Here is a 13,148-nt window from a genome sequence, read left to right on the forward strand (position 1 = left end):
TGGAGCATGAATGTTTGTTTATTATGCATACAAATTGAAATAGATTTCCACTAAATGGCTACAACCTGCCATCTGTTTATCTCCATCTGTTTGTGAATGTTTTTCATAAGCTCGGCAAAATCAAATATCAATATTTTACATCAAAATGTAAATGAGCTTAGATGTATTGCAAAAAATATACATTTTAACACTAAATGTGATATTTTTAGTTTTAGAGAAACACTGATAAAACAAATCATACTGTATGTACCTTAAATGTAAAATTCCTTCAGCAAATCTTTCCATTTTCTTGGAATAAAAAATCCAAGCATATATCATATCCTGCAGATTTACATTCATATCCTTTATTTTATTCTTAGTGTTGCCTGCACACAGAACAAAGTTGTAGTATAAATTCCCAGTCCCGACAGTCGTGATCCACTCATTCACGCAAACATTAAATCCCATGGAAAGCTAAATACATCCCTAGATGGACACTTGGCTTGCTCAGTTTTGCCCACATAAATAAAGCTGTGAAGGACACACACAGTATTGTCAAATAATGCTGGAGGCAGTGAATGTTAGAAAGCAATTTTTACCAAAATCAATGTGTTAATGATTAAATTTGTGCTCTTTTCTGTACTTCCTTCGTTGTACAGTGATGCATAAACAAAATGTTTGGGCCTGAACCCTCCGTGGTTTTATGCTTGTAACCTTCAGCCTGTTCGTTGGATGTAATTGTAAATGTCTCGTGTGATTTGTGCAGTAGTGTAATGAGTGCAAAGTTTCACCGAAGGCTTTTTTATTGCCCTAAGACTGCAAAGTTCAGTGTCTTATTTCAAGTTTATCAAGAATGCCATATAAATTATGTAGCCACACTATTAAATCAGACGCGCCAGGCTTGAAGCTGTCTCTCTCCTTGCCTGCATTTGGCCTGAAATGGTGAAGATTCCCACTGTCCTCTCCCACCTCCTCTGTCCCGGGCCTGTCCTCTCTAAAAGGAAAACCACTGTGGAATAAACTCCGACCGCTAACACTGTAAAACCCCCGCCCGCCAACAACACCACCCCGGATATGAACATGTCATTCAAAGCCTTGCCAGGTTTGGGCATGTGGTAGGCCAGAGCCACATTCAGGAGCACGGCCCCACAAATAACCAAAGAGATTCCCGTGATCAACATGACCAGAATGTCGGACAAGCCCCCGCTCTTTAGCATGTTTATCCGCCGTCTGCTGCGTACGCAGTTCATGTCCTGGACGGCAGAGCTCAGCAGTTGCTTCAGTAGAACGGCCAGGGCGAGAAGGCAAAGGACCGTCCCGGCTCCCAACCTCCACTCGCTGGAAAGGCTGGTGGTGGTGGAGAGCAGGCCTACACCACCCAAACCGCAGCCTAAGATCAGGGACACTGAAGCGCAGTAGCATAATAAGGATTTGCGTGGTTCGCTGAACCACCAAAGCTCCACTTGTTCCTCCAGAAGGTTCTGCTGGATTCGAGCCGGGTCGGGATGTGGGTGGCCCCTGGGAGGGGAATAGTCCTCCAGCTCTGACATGATGCTTGCCGCTAATGATGCTCAGGGCAGATACCAGCTGTGACAGGACGTCCAGCTAGACTTCCTGGAGAGAACAAGGCGATAATTAGGTAAGATGTCAGGCATACAATTTAATAAAATGTTATTTTACTATACAGTATCAGTATTGTTTAAGTCTTAAAGGGACATTCCTCTTTTTTTGAAAATATGCTCATTTCCCAGCTCCCCTAGAGTTAAACGTTTGATTCTTACGGTTTTGGAATCCATTCAGCCGATCTCTGGGTCTGGCAGTACCACTTTTAGCATAGCTTAGCACAATCCACTGAATATGATTAGACCATTAGCGATGCGCAAAAAAAGAGTTTCGATATTTTTCCTATTTAAAACTTGACTCTTCTATAGTTACATCGTGTACTAAGACCGACGGAAAATTAAAAGTTGCGATTTTCTTGGCAGATATGGGTAGGAACTATACTCTCAAACTGGCGTAATAATCAAGGACTTTGCTGATGTAACATGGCTGCAGCAGGCGTAGTGATATTACGCACTGCCCGAAAATAGTCCCCTGCTATTGCTATGTAACTACGCCTAATTTTCCATCGGTCTTAGTACTCGATATAACTACAGAAGAGTAAAGTTTTAAATTGGAAAAATATCGAAACTCTTTGGTTATTTTTTTGCGCGATGCTAATGGTCTAATCAGATTTAATGGATTGTGCTAAGCTATACTAAATGTGCTAGCGCCAGACCCGGAGATGAGTTGAATGGATTCCAAAACGGTAAGAATCAAATGTTTAACTCTAGGGGAGCTGGAAAATGAGCAAATTTTCAAAAAGTGGAGTGTCCCTTTAAGGCCGAAGTATGTATGCGTACCGCCGGATTTTTGAAACCCTGCTTACATTGTACGCGTAGGTCAAATAAACTATACTTTGCAAGGCCATGCATCTACGTCCGCATACATGTAAAAAACTGACTATACTCCGGGCTTTTTAAATACTGCATACAAATTTCCTGTATTTTCTGGCTCTATTATAAAAAAGAGACTAAAAAGTAAAGTATATATTGTCACTATACCATTGCGAAAACAACAAATCTAATGGCGGCATTCATGGTGGCCAAAGACTTACTGTATATCTATAAAGAGTCTGATATTACCTATACGGCAGGGTGCATGATTTTCAAAAAACACTTTGGAAAAGGGAGTCGGGCTGAGTACCAAAACACACTTGTAGCCAATCACTAGTAAGAAGCATGTCTACTAACCGACATCATTGCCTGGGTTGCGTATGTGTGGGGTGGGTCTATCAAAAGAAGGTCCAGATTCTTTTGGATTAGGGGTGTGTTTGTTAAGGTGATTTCAAATGTCAACATTGGCTTTCAGAGATCATTTACCTCGCCTTTAAGTCATTGGACAAAAAGGAAAATGAATGAAACAGTGTAGGGTGTGCTATAATAAGCACATCACTCACCACTCCCAAAAACATGCAAATTTAAGAAAAGGTTGCAGATATTATGCAAAGCATTTGGCCTGCTGTTGTTTGGTATTGATCACCATTCTGTCAAGTTGCTTAATAGCCAAAACAAAAGTTAACACATCCAAGGGTAGGTGGGGATCCAAATGGCAACATTATGACACAAATGCCCTATGCCTTTCACAGTTGCCAGTACAACAGCTCTGCCCTTTGGATTGAGTAGGACATAAGGAAGTTCACTGCCAATTGGAATTCACCCAACTTTTTATTTTATTTTTTGCAGTTTCCTGATCGGTGTTAATGTATTACTCTCAAAACAAAGTTTAGGTGTGACGTCTCATTTTTTCACCAATAGGTTTTAATTACACAGTAAAAATCCATGTTGTTCCATGTTTCCCAGCCGAAAAAAGAGTACAATTTAAATGCATTTATCTGCAAAAAGATCCATTTGTCAACTTTTGGACTACCCTAGCATGTCCTGACTTTTAAAATCAATTCACAATGTGTTCAAACACATCTGTCTTAATTTAAACACGTCTGTGCGGTGTTTATGTGGCTGGGAACCCTGTGTTTAGTGAGAATGTGTGAGAAAGAGATCTTAAATAGTGTAGAAGACCATGGTTTCTTGCTATGGGCTCAATCATTAATTCTTCTACAAATTGCCTCTTCCTGTGGTCTCTTTGACCCTCAAGGTTACAGGACAGACAGCTTGTCTTTACAATCCCGTAAGTGGCTTTGCCTTCACAGTCTGCATTGCTCTGCCTGCCAACTGCCAAATTCACTATTAAACCACCGTACAATACGTACATTACAATCGCAGATCAAAGTGTACTCTTAGTCCTTTCCATCTTTTTATTCAGGAGTGTCTTTATTCTGCACTGTTTGTTCAGGTGTGTGTACACGTGCACTTGTGCAGATTTGTTAATTAAGTCCCTATAGACCTACAGTCTCACATTACATACGTGCTGCTTCCCTGTGACACAGGTGAGGCATGAAGAGGAAAAATTGCAAACAAGAAGGGCTTTAAAAACAAAGCATCAAAATATATGCTAAGATCACAATCATCAGTATATGGACCCCATGGTCATGCAAAATCATAATTTTTAGACCTGGAAAAGTTTGCCTGTAAAATGAGTTTATCAAGTTAAGTGCGTCTGATATGTTTTCACTTTAATGGCAATGGATGGTCATTATGAATGGCAATGAAAAGGTGATTAGTCAGTAAGTGATTTAACCATAACACTTGGGTAACACTTTAACTGAAGGGGTGTTCATAAGACTAACATGACAACAACTATCATTAATTGTCATCTTTGCATTAAAAATGTCATATTGATTGAGATGTCTTTTGTTAACTTGACATTAACCAATACATCATAACTTGTCATGACATCTTGACATTACCAAGACAACATAATGGACCACCTTTTTACCAGTGATAAATTGAATTTGACATTTAAATGACATTAAGTTTTAACTCTGTCATATAGTTTTATAACAGCATCATGAATATTTTTCTTGACCTCAACTACAGGGGTACAAATATAATTTGTCATTACAGTTAAAAGGCGGCAGTGGCTCAGTGGTTCATGTAGGTTGTCTATAAACCGGAAGGTTGGTGGTTCAATCCCCGGCTCCACCGGACCAAGTGTCGAGGTGTCCTTGAGCAAGACACCTAACCCCAGCTGCTCCCGACGAGCTGGATGGCGCCTTGCATGGCTGACACCGCCGTCGGTGTATGAATGTGTGCGTGAATGGGTGAATGTGACGCAAAAACTTGTAAAGCGCTTTGGATGGCCATAGGTCTGTTAAAAGCGCTATATAAATGCAGTCCATTTACCATTTAAAAGTGTTAATACCCTGTTTTATAACAGCGTCATGAATATTCTTCAGTTCGTAATGTTTTCTCCAGGAGTTTAAGAAATAAAATCAATCATCCAATAATAATTATAATAATAATAATAGTAATAATAATAAAAATGGATGGAATTACACTGCAAAAATGATGTATTAATTTTTTACACACTGTGTGTGTCATCCCATTTAAGGCGTTATTTCATGTTAAAATAAATGAAAGGCCCAACACAAGTTGTGTTAAAAACAGTGATGGTAGTAACGGGTTACAAAGTTATTCCGTTACTGTAAATCCACTACTTTTAGCGGTAATTAACATGTAACGAAGTATTTTTTTTAAATCAAGTAACGCAGTTACAATTACTGAAATTTAAATGAGTTGGTTACTTGGGTTACTCTATTTTGTGATAAATGAACACTTGCAGACAAGACATTTCTGATTTAACATCGCAGGACTGTGGTGAGCGGCACAATAAATAATAACACAGAAGGTGTGTTAGTATAGGGACAACACATTTAATGCATAATTTTTTGCAGTGTATATTTTATTGCATTTGGAGACCGATTCACCTCAAATTAAATGAAAACAGTACAATAATGGGTTAAGCCATGCAGCGTTGGGTCCGTACCACTGGAAAACTGTTACTTACATTAAATTAATTAATTTAATTAATTAAATGGTTTTGTTAGTTTCAGAACCCTCTGTGTGTATTGTGCACATACATAAAGTTAAGTATAATCTTTTCACATGTCTGATGCATTTTGTTGAGGTATTTAAAATTATTTGACATGGTATTAACACTTGACATTTTAATGACAAGTTAAATTTGTACCACTGTAGTTGAGGTCAAGAAAAATATTCATAATGCTGTTATAAAACTATTTGACAGAGTATTAACACTTAATGACATTTAAATGACAGTTTAATGTAATGAAACCTATAAAGCTATGTAGTTTCTTAAGTTTGATCATTATTCTGCTTTATTGATTTGATTTATGCGAGTTATGATGTATTCGTTTATGTCAAGTTGTCATAACAAAGACATCTCAAACAATGTCATCTTTGCATTAAAAATGTCATGAACAAATGACACTTAATGACAGTTGTCATAAACGTTCATAAAATCTCCATGTTCATGACACGTGTCATGTCATGATTATGAAATATCAGTCTTATGCACGTCCCTTAAGTAAAGTGTTAGCTAAATTTGACTTTTTCGCTGCAAAACCTACAAATCTCCACTTCTTGCACCGTGATGTCCGTGCACTAAAGGGACTAAAATAAATCATTGTAGCGTTTATAGATTCTGCAAAAAACTGCATATCTGGATGGCCTGACATCAGGATTAAGTAGATTTGAAGTGGAAGTATACTATTTGATGAATGTTTAACGCGTGCCAAGAGCATTCTGTGAATATCATTATATTATTTTTGACAGAGGTGGCGTTTAGTGGCTTTTGCATCTGAGCTCTTCATATACAACTGCATAGATCAAGTCAAATAAGTCAAATCTGTTACAGTAATACCTAACTGTGACATATTTCACTGTCACCCGTATGATGCTGTACTGACTTTATACATTTTCCACATTTTTTTATAAAATTTCTGTCCCTAGTAATAACATACAAATATAATATGTGGACAGTGCTGTATCTAGGACAACCTCCCTTATCCCATCTGCCATGTTTAAAAAAAAAAAAGATTAGAATACCCACAGTGCATATTAGCAAGCATCTATGAGTCTGTCTAAGATAAAATAACATTAAACCTGGTATAACAATTCTTCAGTCAAATCTTGGCGCAAAATACCACGTATGTAATCCTGAATAGACGAATATTCACCCTACAAAATTAGATGCTGTCTGTGGTGACAGTCTTGTCTTCTGTATGACAGATGAGCAATTTATCAATGACCGAGGCACTGATTGGAGTGTATGGGGACTGTATGATTGGAAAACTTCTACATAAGCCCAGGGTTTCATTCAGCTTGATATGTGATTCCATCATCTTTATTTAATGCACTTAATGAACATAATTTCTAAAAATACACTTTCTGTTTTGATTTCGCAGTTGCTACTTGGGAACTCTTGGGAACCTCTTAGTTATGTTACTAATAGTTTGGCAATGCAGTCCGGAGTATATTTAGAAGATCACTCGGATGAACACAACCATACGTGCCAAGAAAACCAACAGTAAATACATCTGCCATTATAAGGGAATTTTAAATGTGCAAATTGTAAATAGTAAGAGTATAATTAATATCAGTCATATTTAACAATGTTTACACTGAAAGCTTTTGATGGGACATCCAATTAAATAGCATTCCACTAAATTTCCAATCACCTACAACTTGACTCGATTTCGTATGCACAATGATATCCCTGACTGTCAGTATGTAAGTGATCCACTAACCAGGACAGATATGTTAAGGTTTAGCTGCATCCAAATAGCTTTCCACCATCTCTTTCCTGGTTCATGTTGCTGCTGTTACTGATGTTTGGTGGCTTTGGAGATTTAAAGAAAACACAGTCTTCTGTGACAGGTGTGAAAGCAGAACATTGTGACGGATTCATTCTTTAGTCAAGCAAAGTACACGGTGGTATCTCTGACTCCAGGTCTGTGATGTATCCGTAAAAGAACCATTCATAAAGCAGGCCTCGTCTCCGGTCACCATACAACAGCTGATGCCTTGTCTAGCATACTCTTCTCTGCCTGGTCGCTAGACAGAGACAATGGAGCAAGTCTCTGGGTCCTTCTCTAAGTGAGGATGGGACGGGTCACTATCTGCCCGGAGACAATAGGAACAAAGACTGACAGTTAGAAATGAGGGGGTGTGTGAAAGATATGCTTGATGTGTCTTAATCTAAAGGGGGCTTAATGAATTGCCTTTGATTGTTATAAACACTGATGTTTCTCGACAGGTAAACAAGGAAGCTTTTCAGTGTGTCTGCTTCTGAAAAACATTTAAAGTTATGCATTTGGCACACACTTTCATCCAAAGCGACTTAAAAGGGCGCACATTTTATTAATGGACCCACACCTATGATCTCTGTAAATATTATGAAAAAGGCAAGATGATCTCTCGAAGTTCTGTGGGATAGTCACGGAATTTTTTGGTAATTTTCCGTGGCATTCTCACGGATCTCCTCATATTTCCGTTGCCCTGACACAGACTTTCTTTTCCGTGGCTTTCTCACGGATTGGTTACTCAACTGTTTTTTCCTATTTTCAAACCATTGTCACTTCGGTTTAGGGTTAGATTTGGTGTTTGCGTTAGTATTTAACTTTAAGTATTGTTTTATACTATTTTTTTTTATGTATTCTTTTATATTTTCAAAACTTTAATCAATTGTCGCCTGGCGTTGGGGTTAGAGTTGGGTTTGGGTAGAGATGTCATTTTATGTAAATCTAACCCTTAACCGAAGCGACAATGGTAAGAAAATAGGACAAAACAGTTGAGTAACCAATCCGTGAGAATGCCACGGAAAAGAAAGTCGAAATATGAGGAGATCCGTGAGAATGCCACGGAAAAATGAGCAAAAAATTCTGTGACTATGCCACGGAAATTTGTGAGATCAGGTTGGAAAAAGGATAGATTGATAAAAGCGATCCCTGCCCGCATTCATAGCAATGTTCGAAAAAAGCTCAAAGTCTAACGTGACCACCTTATCATTAGTATTGGTACGGCGCAGAGGTGGTACTAAAAAAGGATCAGGTGTACAAGTAAAACTTTCCGAAAATGAGCTGTGCCAGGCCATACTATGCAATGAAAAGGCACCATATTATATGCACCCTTGTAGGTGTACGTTTTGAAAGGGTATCGCTTTTCTGAGACTATATAAGAGGCATTAACATAAGGTTTAACAGAAAGAGGTTATACAGATAATGCTTAAAGGCATCACAAATACACAACAGATCCCAAATGTAAATATCCAAAAGCTAATTTCCACCCATCCGAAAAATGAGCTGTACCTGAAAATGAAGGAATTTTTCATGGACGGTTTTGTCTAATGAAGATCTGGGTCCTTGAGGGACACGAGTGAGCCGTCACAGCTATGCTTCTTGCTGCCCCCTCTAGTTTCTCCTTCCTGCTTAATCCACATTTTATCAGCCTGCGCACACGGCTCAAGTTACTGTCAGGCATAACCTCAGGAACAAACCGCAAAACAGCAGCTGGCCTGCACCCTGACTTCAGAGCTGCAAAACACCATCACTGATTTTTTTGCCTCAATCTTACATCTCATGGTCTTTATTTCTTGCGAGTCTTCTCAGTCAGGTTATCTGCCCGTCTCTCTCTCGTTGTTCTGTTACCTATCAAAAGTTGGGATCCTGTATAAGGAAACCAGAGCTCGTTTTCCCAGTGCTTCTCCACTCCACCTTAAAACTTTTCGCATGCCTTATTCATTTCAATTCAATGACTGTGGTGTTATTACCTCTCCAGTGTTACACATTTCTCTAAAGAGCACTCGCTCATTCCAGCAGCTTACTGCAGCCACATTACCACCACATTTCGTAGGAGGACACAATACACAAAACACAAATGACATTATAAAGACAGAGTTATTCCATCTTATAAGATTCAATCTTATTCTGCACAAAATGTCTCAATGTTCCATATGTATTGTATGATTAACTCAACAAGCCAGAACCTGGTTTGCTTGGTGTGCAAACATTGTACAAAAATAGGAAACATAATCTGAGTCATATTTCTCTACAAACCCTGCATGTCAGTACACCGGTTCTTCCCAGTGATACCACAGAAGAACCATTTTGGAAAGGTTCTTAGTCCTTTTCATAGTCTGAAGAACCTTTTTCCACTATAAAAGACATTCTGTGAAACAATTCACATTCATGCAACAATAATTATTCTATGGCATAATCCAGCACCTTTTTAAAAAAAAGTGTATAAGTTGTATTTTGTCTATAATATTTTGTATTCAATGCCATCCGTCATCTGATTGGGCACTATTGGGCACAGCTGCAATATTAGGCACTAATTAAATCACCAATTAACAGGCCAGCCCCACACTGCTGACAACAAGAAAAGGTTTACCTTTCTCCTTCCCTCCCTTTCATTCTCAAAACTGTGACTGCATCCAGAATGTTCAGTTCTCTCCTCCAGGCAGAAATGTGAACATAGCCCATATTGGAGTACAAGGCAGGGCTGTTATCCAGTTTGGCTACTGTGCTCCACTATTTGCCTTGACCTCCATCTGTGATATAGACACCAGCCAGGCTAGACACCTGGGTCGGTTCCTTTACTCCCAGGGTTTCAAATGTTTCATCTAGCCTGTGTCACAGAATATTTGGAAATATCCACTCATTGGATGTTTTTTATTTCATCTCAGAATTTTTTTTTTAATCTCTATGTTTATGGGAACTCTAAGGAAAATATGTTTTTCTTGCATCTGAAATAATTATTTAAGCACTTGGCTCTGATAGGTTTCTCTAAACCTGTATTAAAATTCAGAATAGGATGTTTGTCCCTTATTAAAGGTCACATTCTTCCTGATCCCATTTTTTAAACCCTAGTTAGTGTATAATGTTGCTATAATAGCATAAATAATACCTATAAAATGATAAAGCTCAAAGTTCACTGTCAGGCAATATATTTTCTTTAACAGAATTTGCCTTTTAAAGCCTACAGCGATTGGCCGGTTTGGACTTCAGCCCTCTACTTCCTGCTTTAATGACATCAGTAGAACAGTTTTTTGACTAAACTCCGCCCACAGGAATACGTCAGTCGCCAGCTAAGCTAACGGCAAGCTATGCTGCTATTGAATCACAACACATTAAACAAGATAACAATCAGAACTCGTTGCATATTTTTGAAGGAGGGACTTCATAGAAAAGGAAGACATCAGCCTGTTTTTAGGACAGTAAATACAGCCGTATACAGATAATTAAATGTAAAACATGAACACATGTTATATTGCGCACTGTAAACACAATTAAAGCTTCAAAAACACAGAAAGAAAGGGACCTTTAAAGTAACACCCCACTTTTTAAAAACAGGCTCATTTTCCAGCTCCTCAAGAGTTAAACATTTGAGTTTTACCGTTTTGGAATCCATTCAGCCGATCTCCGGGTCTGGTTGTTGAAAAAGTTGCAGTCAGGACTATTTTCAGCTGCTGCGTAATATCATTGCGCCTGCTGCACCCATGGTACCGCAGCAAAGTTCTTTAACTATTATACCGGAATAAGAGTATAGTTCCTACCCATATCGGCATACAGTAGAAAATCGCAACTTTTCATTTTACTTCAGTCTTAGTTCACAATGTAACAAGAGTTAAAACTCTTTGGTCATTTTTAAGCGCGATGCTAATGGTCTAATCAGATTCAATGAATTATGCTAAGCTATGCTAAAAGTGGTACCGCCAGACCCGGATATCTGCTGAATGGATTCGAAAACTGTAAAACTCAGATGTTTAACTCTAGGGGAGCTGGAAAATTAGCCTATTTTTAAAAAAAGTAGGGGTGTTCATTTAAAATATGATTGTATTCTTTTTACATGAAACTTCAAAATACTTAAAAAGAGACCTGAAAGTGTTTCTAGCTCAATTGGTAAAGCATTGTGTTTGCAGCAATAAGCTTATAGTTTCAAATCGCGGGGAACACACATACTGATAAAACTGTAACAATGTAGTCATAAAGTCATCTGAAACATATCTGAATGTATAACTAAACTACCAAAGCACCTAACCAAATCAAGGGTTTCATTTAAACAGTTTCATTTAAGAAGCAAATGAATGGCTGCAGTTATAATGTTTCATTTTGTGTGTGTTAAATTTGTTGTGACTAAATATTAATAGAAACCTTATTCTTGAGCAATGATGTCTTATTTTACAGGCATAACCATGACTAACGTAAAGGTTTGAAAAGGGTAACCATGACTTATTGCTAAGTCCTCCCATCAACAAACTATTAAGTTTTTTTTACCGTAGCCTAAACCACTACACACACTCAGCATAGAAAAGGGCACCTCGAGCATTAAAATAATTTGCTTCCTTTATATTTTACAACATAGATAAAGTATTCAGATGGGAGGCATTTTACCTTTAGACTATAGGGTGTTGCAAAATCGTTACAGTTACTACAGTTATTGCAGTGGTAGGCAACCTCCCTCAATTCTGCAGCTCCTCTCTTAGAATAGCAGCTTTCCAGTGACTTACAGTTAATCTTTAGATTTTGCTATCGATTTTACTTCACATTGTTCATTTAAAAGTGCAACTGGACAATAAAGTTATATTAATTATAAAACATATTATTTGTAGGCTACTTAAAAATGTAAATATTTGCGTGGTCACCGATGCCCAAATGAAAATGTAATTATTTAAGTGTACTACAGCATACATTGTAAAATAGAAACATCCTTTGTGTACAGTCGTACATCGTTATATAAAGTCCAATAAGATCATTTAATAAAAATATGTTTACATAGATATCGTCTGTAAATGCCTTTCGCGTACACTTTTCAAACTGTCCTTATAAGGAGGAAGCATTAAAACTCCAGCACAAAGTTTACGCGTATTCACCTGTAATGTGATCGAAGGTGCGGATCTTCTGATCTGCCATTTCTCATAAACTATTTAACTCGCGAATATATTTCCATTCCTATTCCTAATCTGAGAATCCGTGCTGTGAGATGCGGGGGTTCAGTTCTTACCTGTGCTGCGCTGGCAGGCAACACACCATCCCGAAACACATCAGCCTCAGATACACAGCTAAAAAATAAACACCTTCCAGTCTGAGAGAGCAACCGCGGTCCGCTAAAACAGACATCAAGTTGGATGTAAGTATCAGACGGTAATTCCGATCATATCAAGTTGCAACTCCTATCGGCGCTCTGTCGTTGCGAATGGCGTTGCAGGTGCGTTGCTCGCTCAGTCCGGACTTTTGCCCTTCTCTCGGAGGTGTGGTCTCTCCTCTCATTGCTACTCTGATCGCGGATCTCCGTGTAGTTCAGCTGGTAGTGTGTGACCTCGCAGCTCCTCTCCGCTGGGACACCTGCAGCGATAAGGAACCGCTGGTTCGAAGGTCTGGCGTTGAATGACGCCAGCAGTCCCTTTAAAATGTCATTGTCGCTTTGTGTTTCTAGCATCGCACGACAAAATTGCCCTATCTACTTACTTCTTATACCTGCAATGTTTGCAGTGACTAATTTTACAGTATTTCTAAATAAAGCTCAAATTAGAATTGCGTTAATACAATATACATGCTATACTGTATTTTACTTATTTATTACAGTAAACTGAGGTAAATTATAGAATAGCCTACTGAAGTAGTTATTACCATATTTTGTTATTGACTGTAG

At 38.3% G+C, this 13,148-nt stretch overlaps 1 protein-coding gene across 3 annotated transcripts; it reads right to left on the reverse strand.

The window, feature by feature from the left end:
• Window positions 1–29: 29 nt before the first annotated feature.
• Window positions 30–12,863, reverse strand: tmem125a (transmembrane protein 125a). 3 transcript variants are annotated; one of them, XM_065264878.2, is made up of 3 exons: window positions 12,501–12,863; window positions 7,247–7,618; window positions 30–1,593 (listed from the first exon to the last, which is right to left on the reverse strand). In XM_065264878.2, exon 3 carries the CDS (start codon window positions 1,527–1,529, stop codon window positions 861–863), a length of 669 nt encoding a protein of 222 aa, XP_065120950.1. In that variant the 5' UTR covers window positions 1,530–1,593; window positions 7,247–7,618; window positions 12,501–12,863; the 3' UTR covers window positions 30–860. The 3 variants fall into 3 exon arrangements, with proteins under 3 accessions (XP_065120950.1, XP_065120949.1, XP_065120951.1); XM_065264877.2 differs by lacking the exon at window positions 12,501–12,863 and adding an exon at window positions 8,807–9,632; XM_065264879.2 differs by lacking the exon at window positions 7,247–7,618 and having other exon boundaries at window positions 31–1,593.
• Window positions 12,864–13,148: the final 285 nt, after the last annotated feature.

This window comes from Paramisgurnus dabryanus, chromosome 7 (assembly GCF_030506205.2).
Source record: "Paramisgurnus dabryanus chromosome 7, PD_genome_1.1, whole genome shotgun sequence".
NCBI lineage: Eukaryota > Metazoa > Chordata > Actinopteri > Cypriniformes > Cobitidae > Paramisgurnus > Paramisgurnus dabryanus.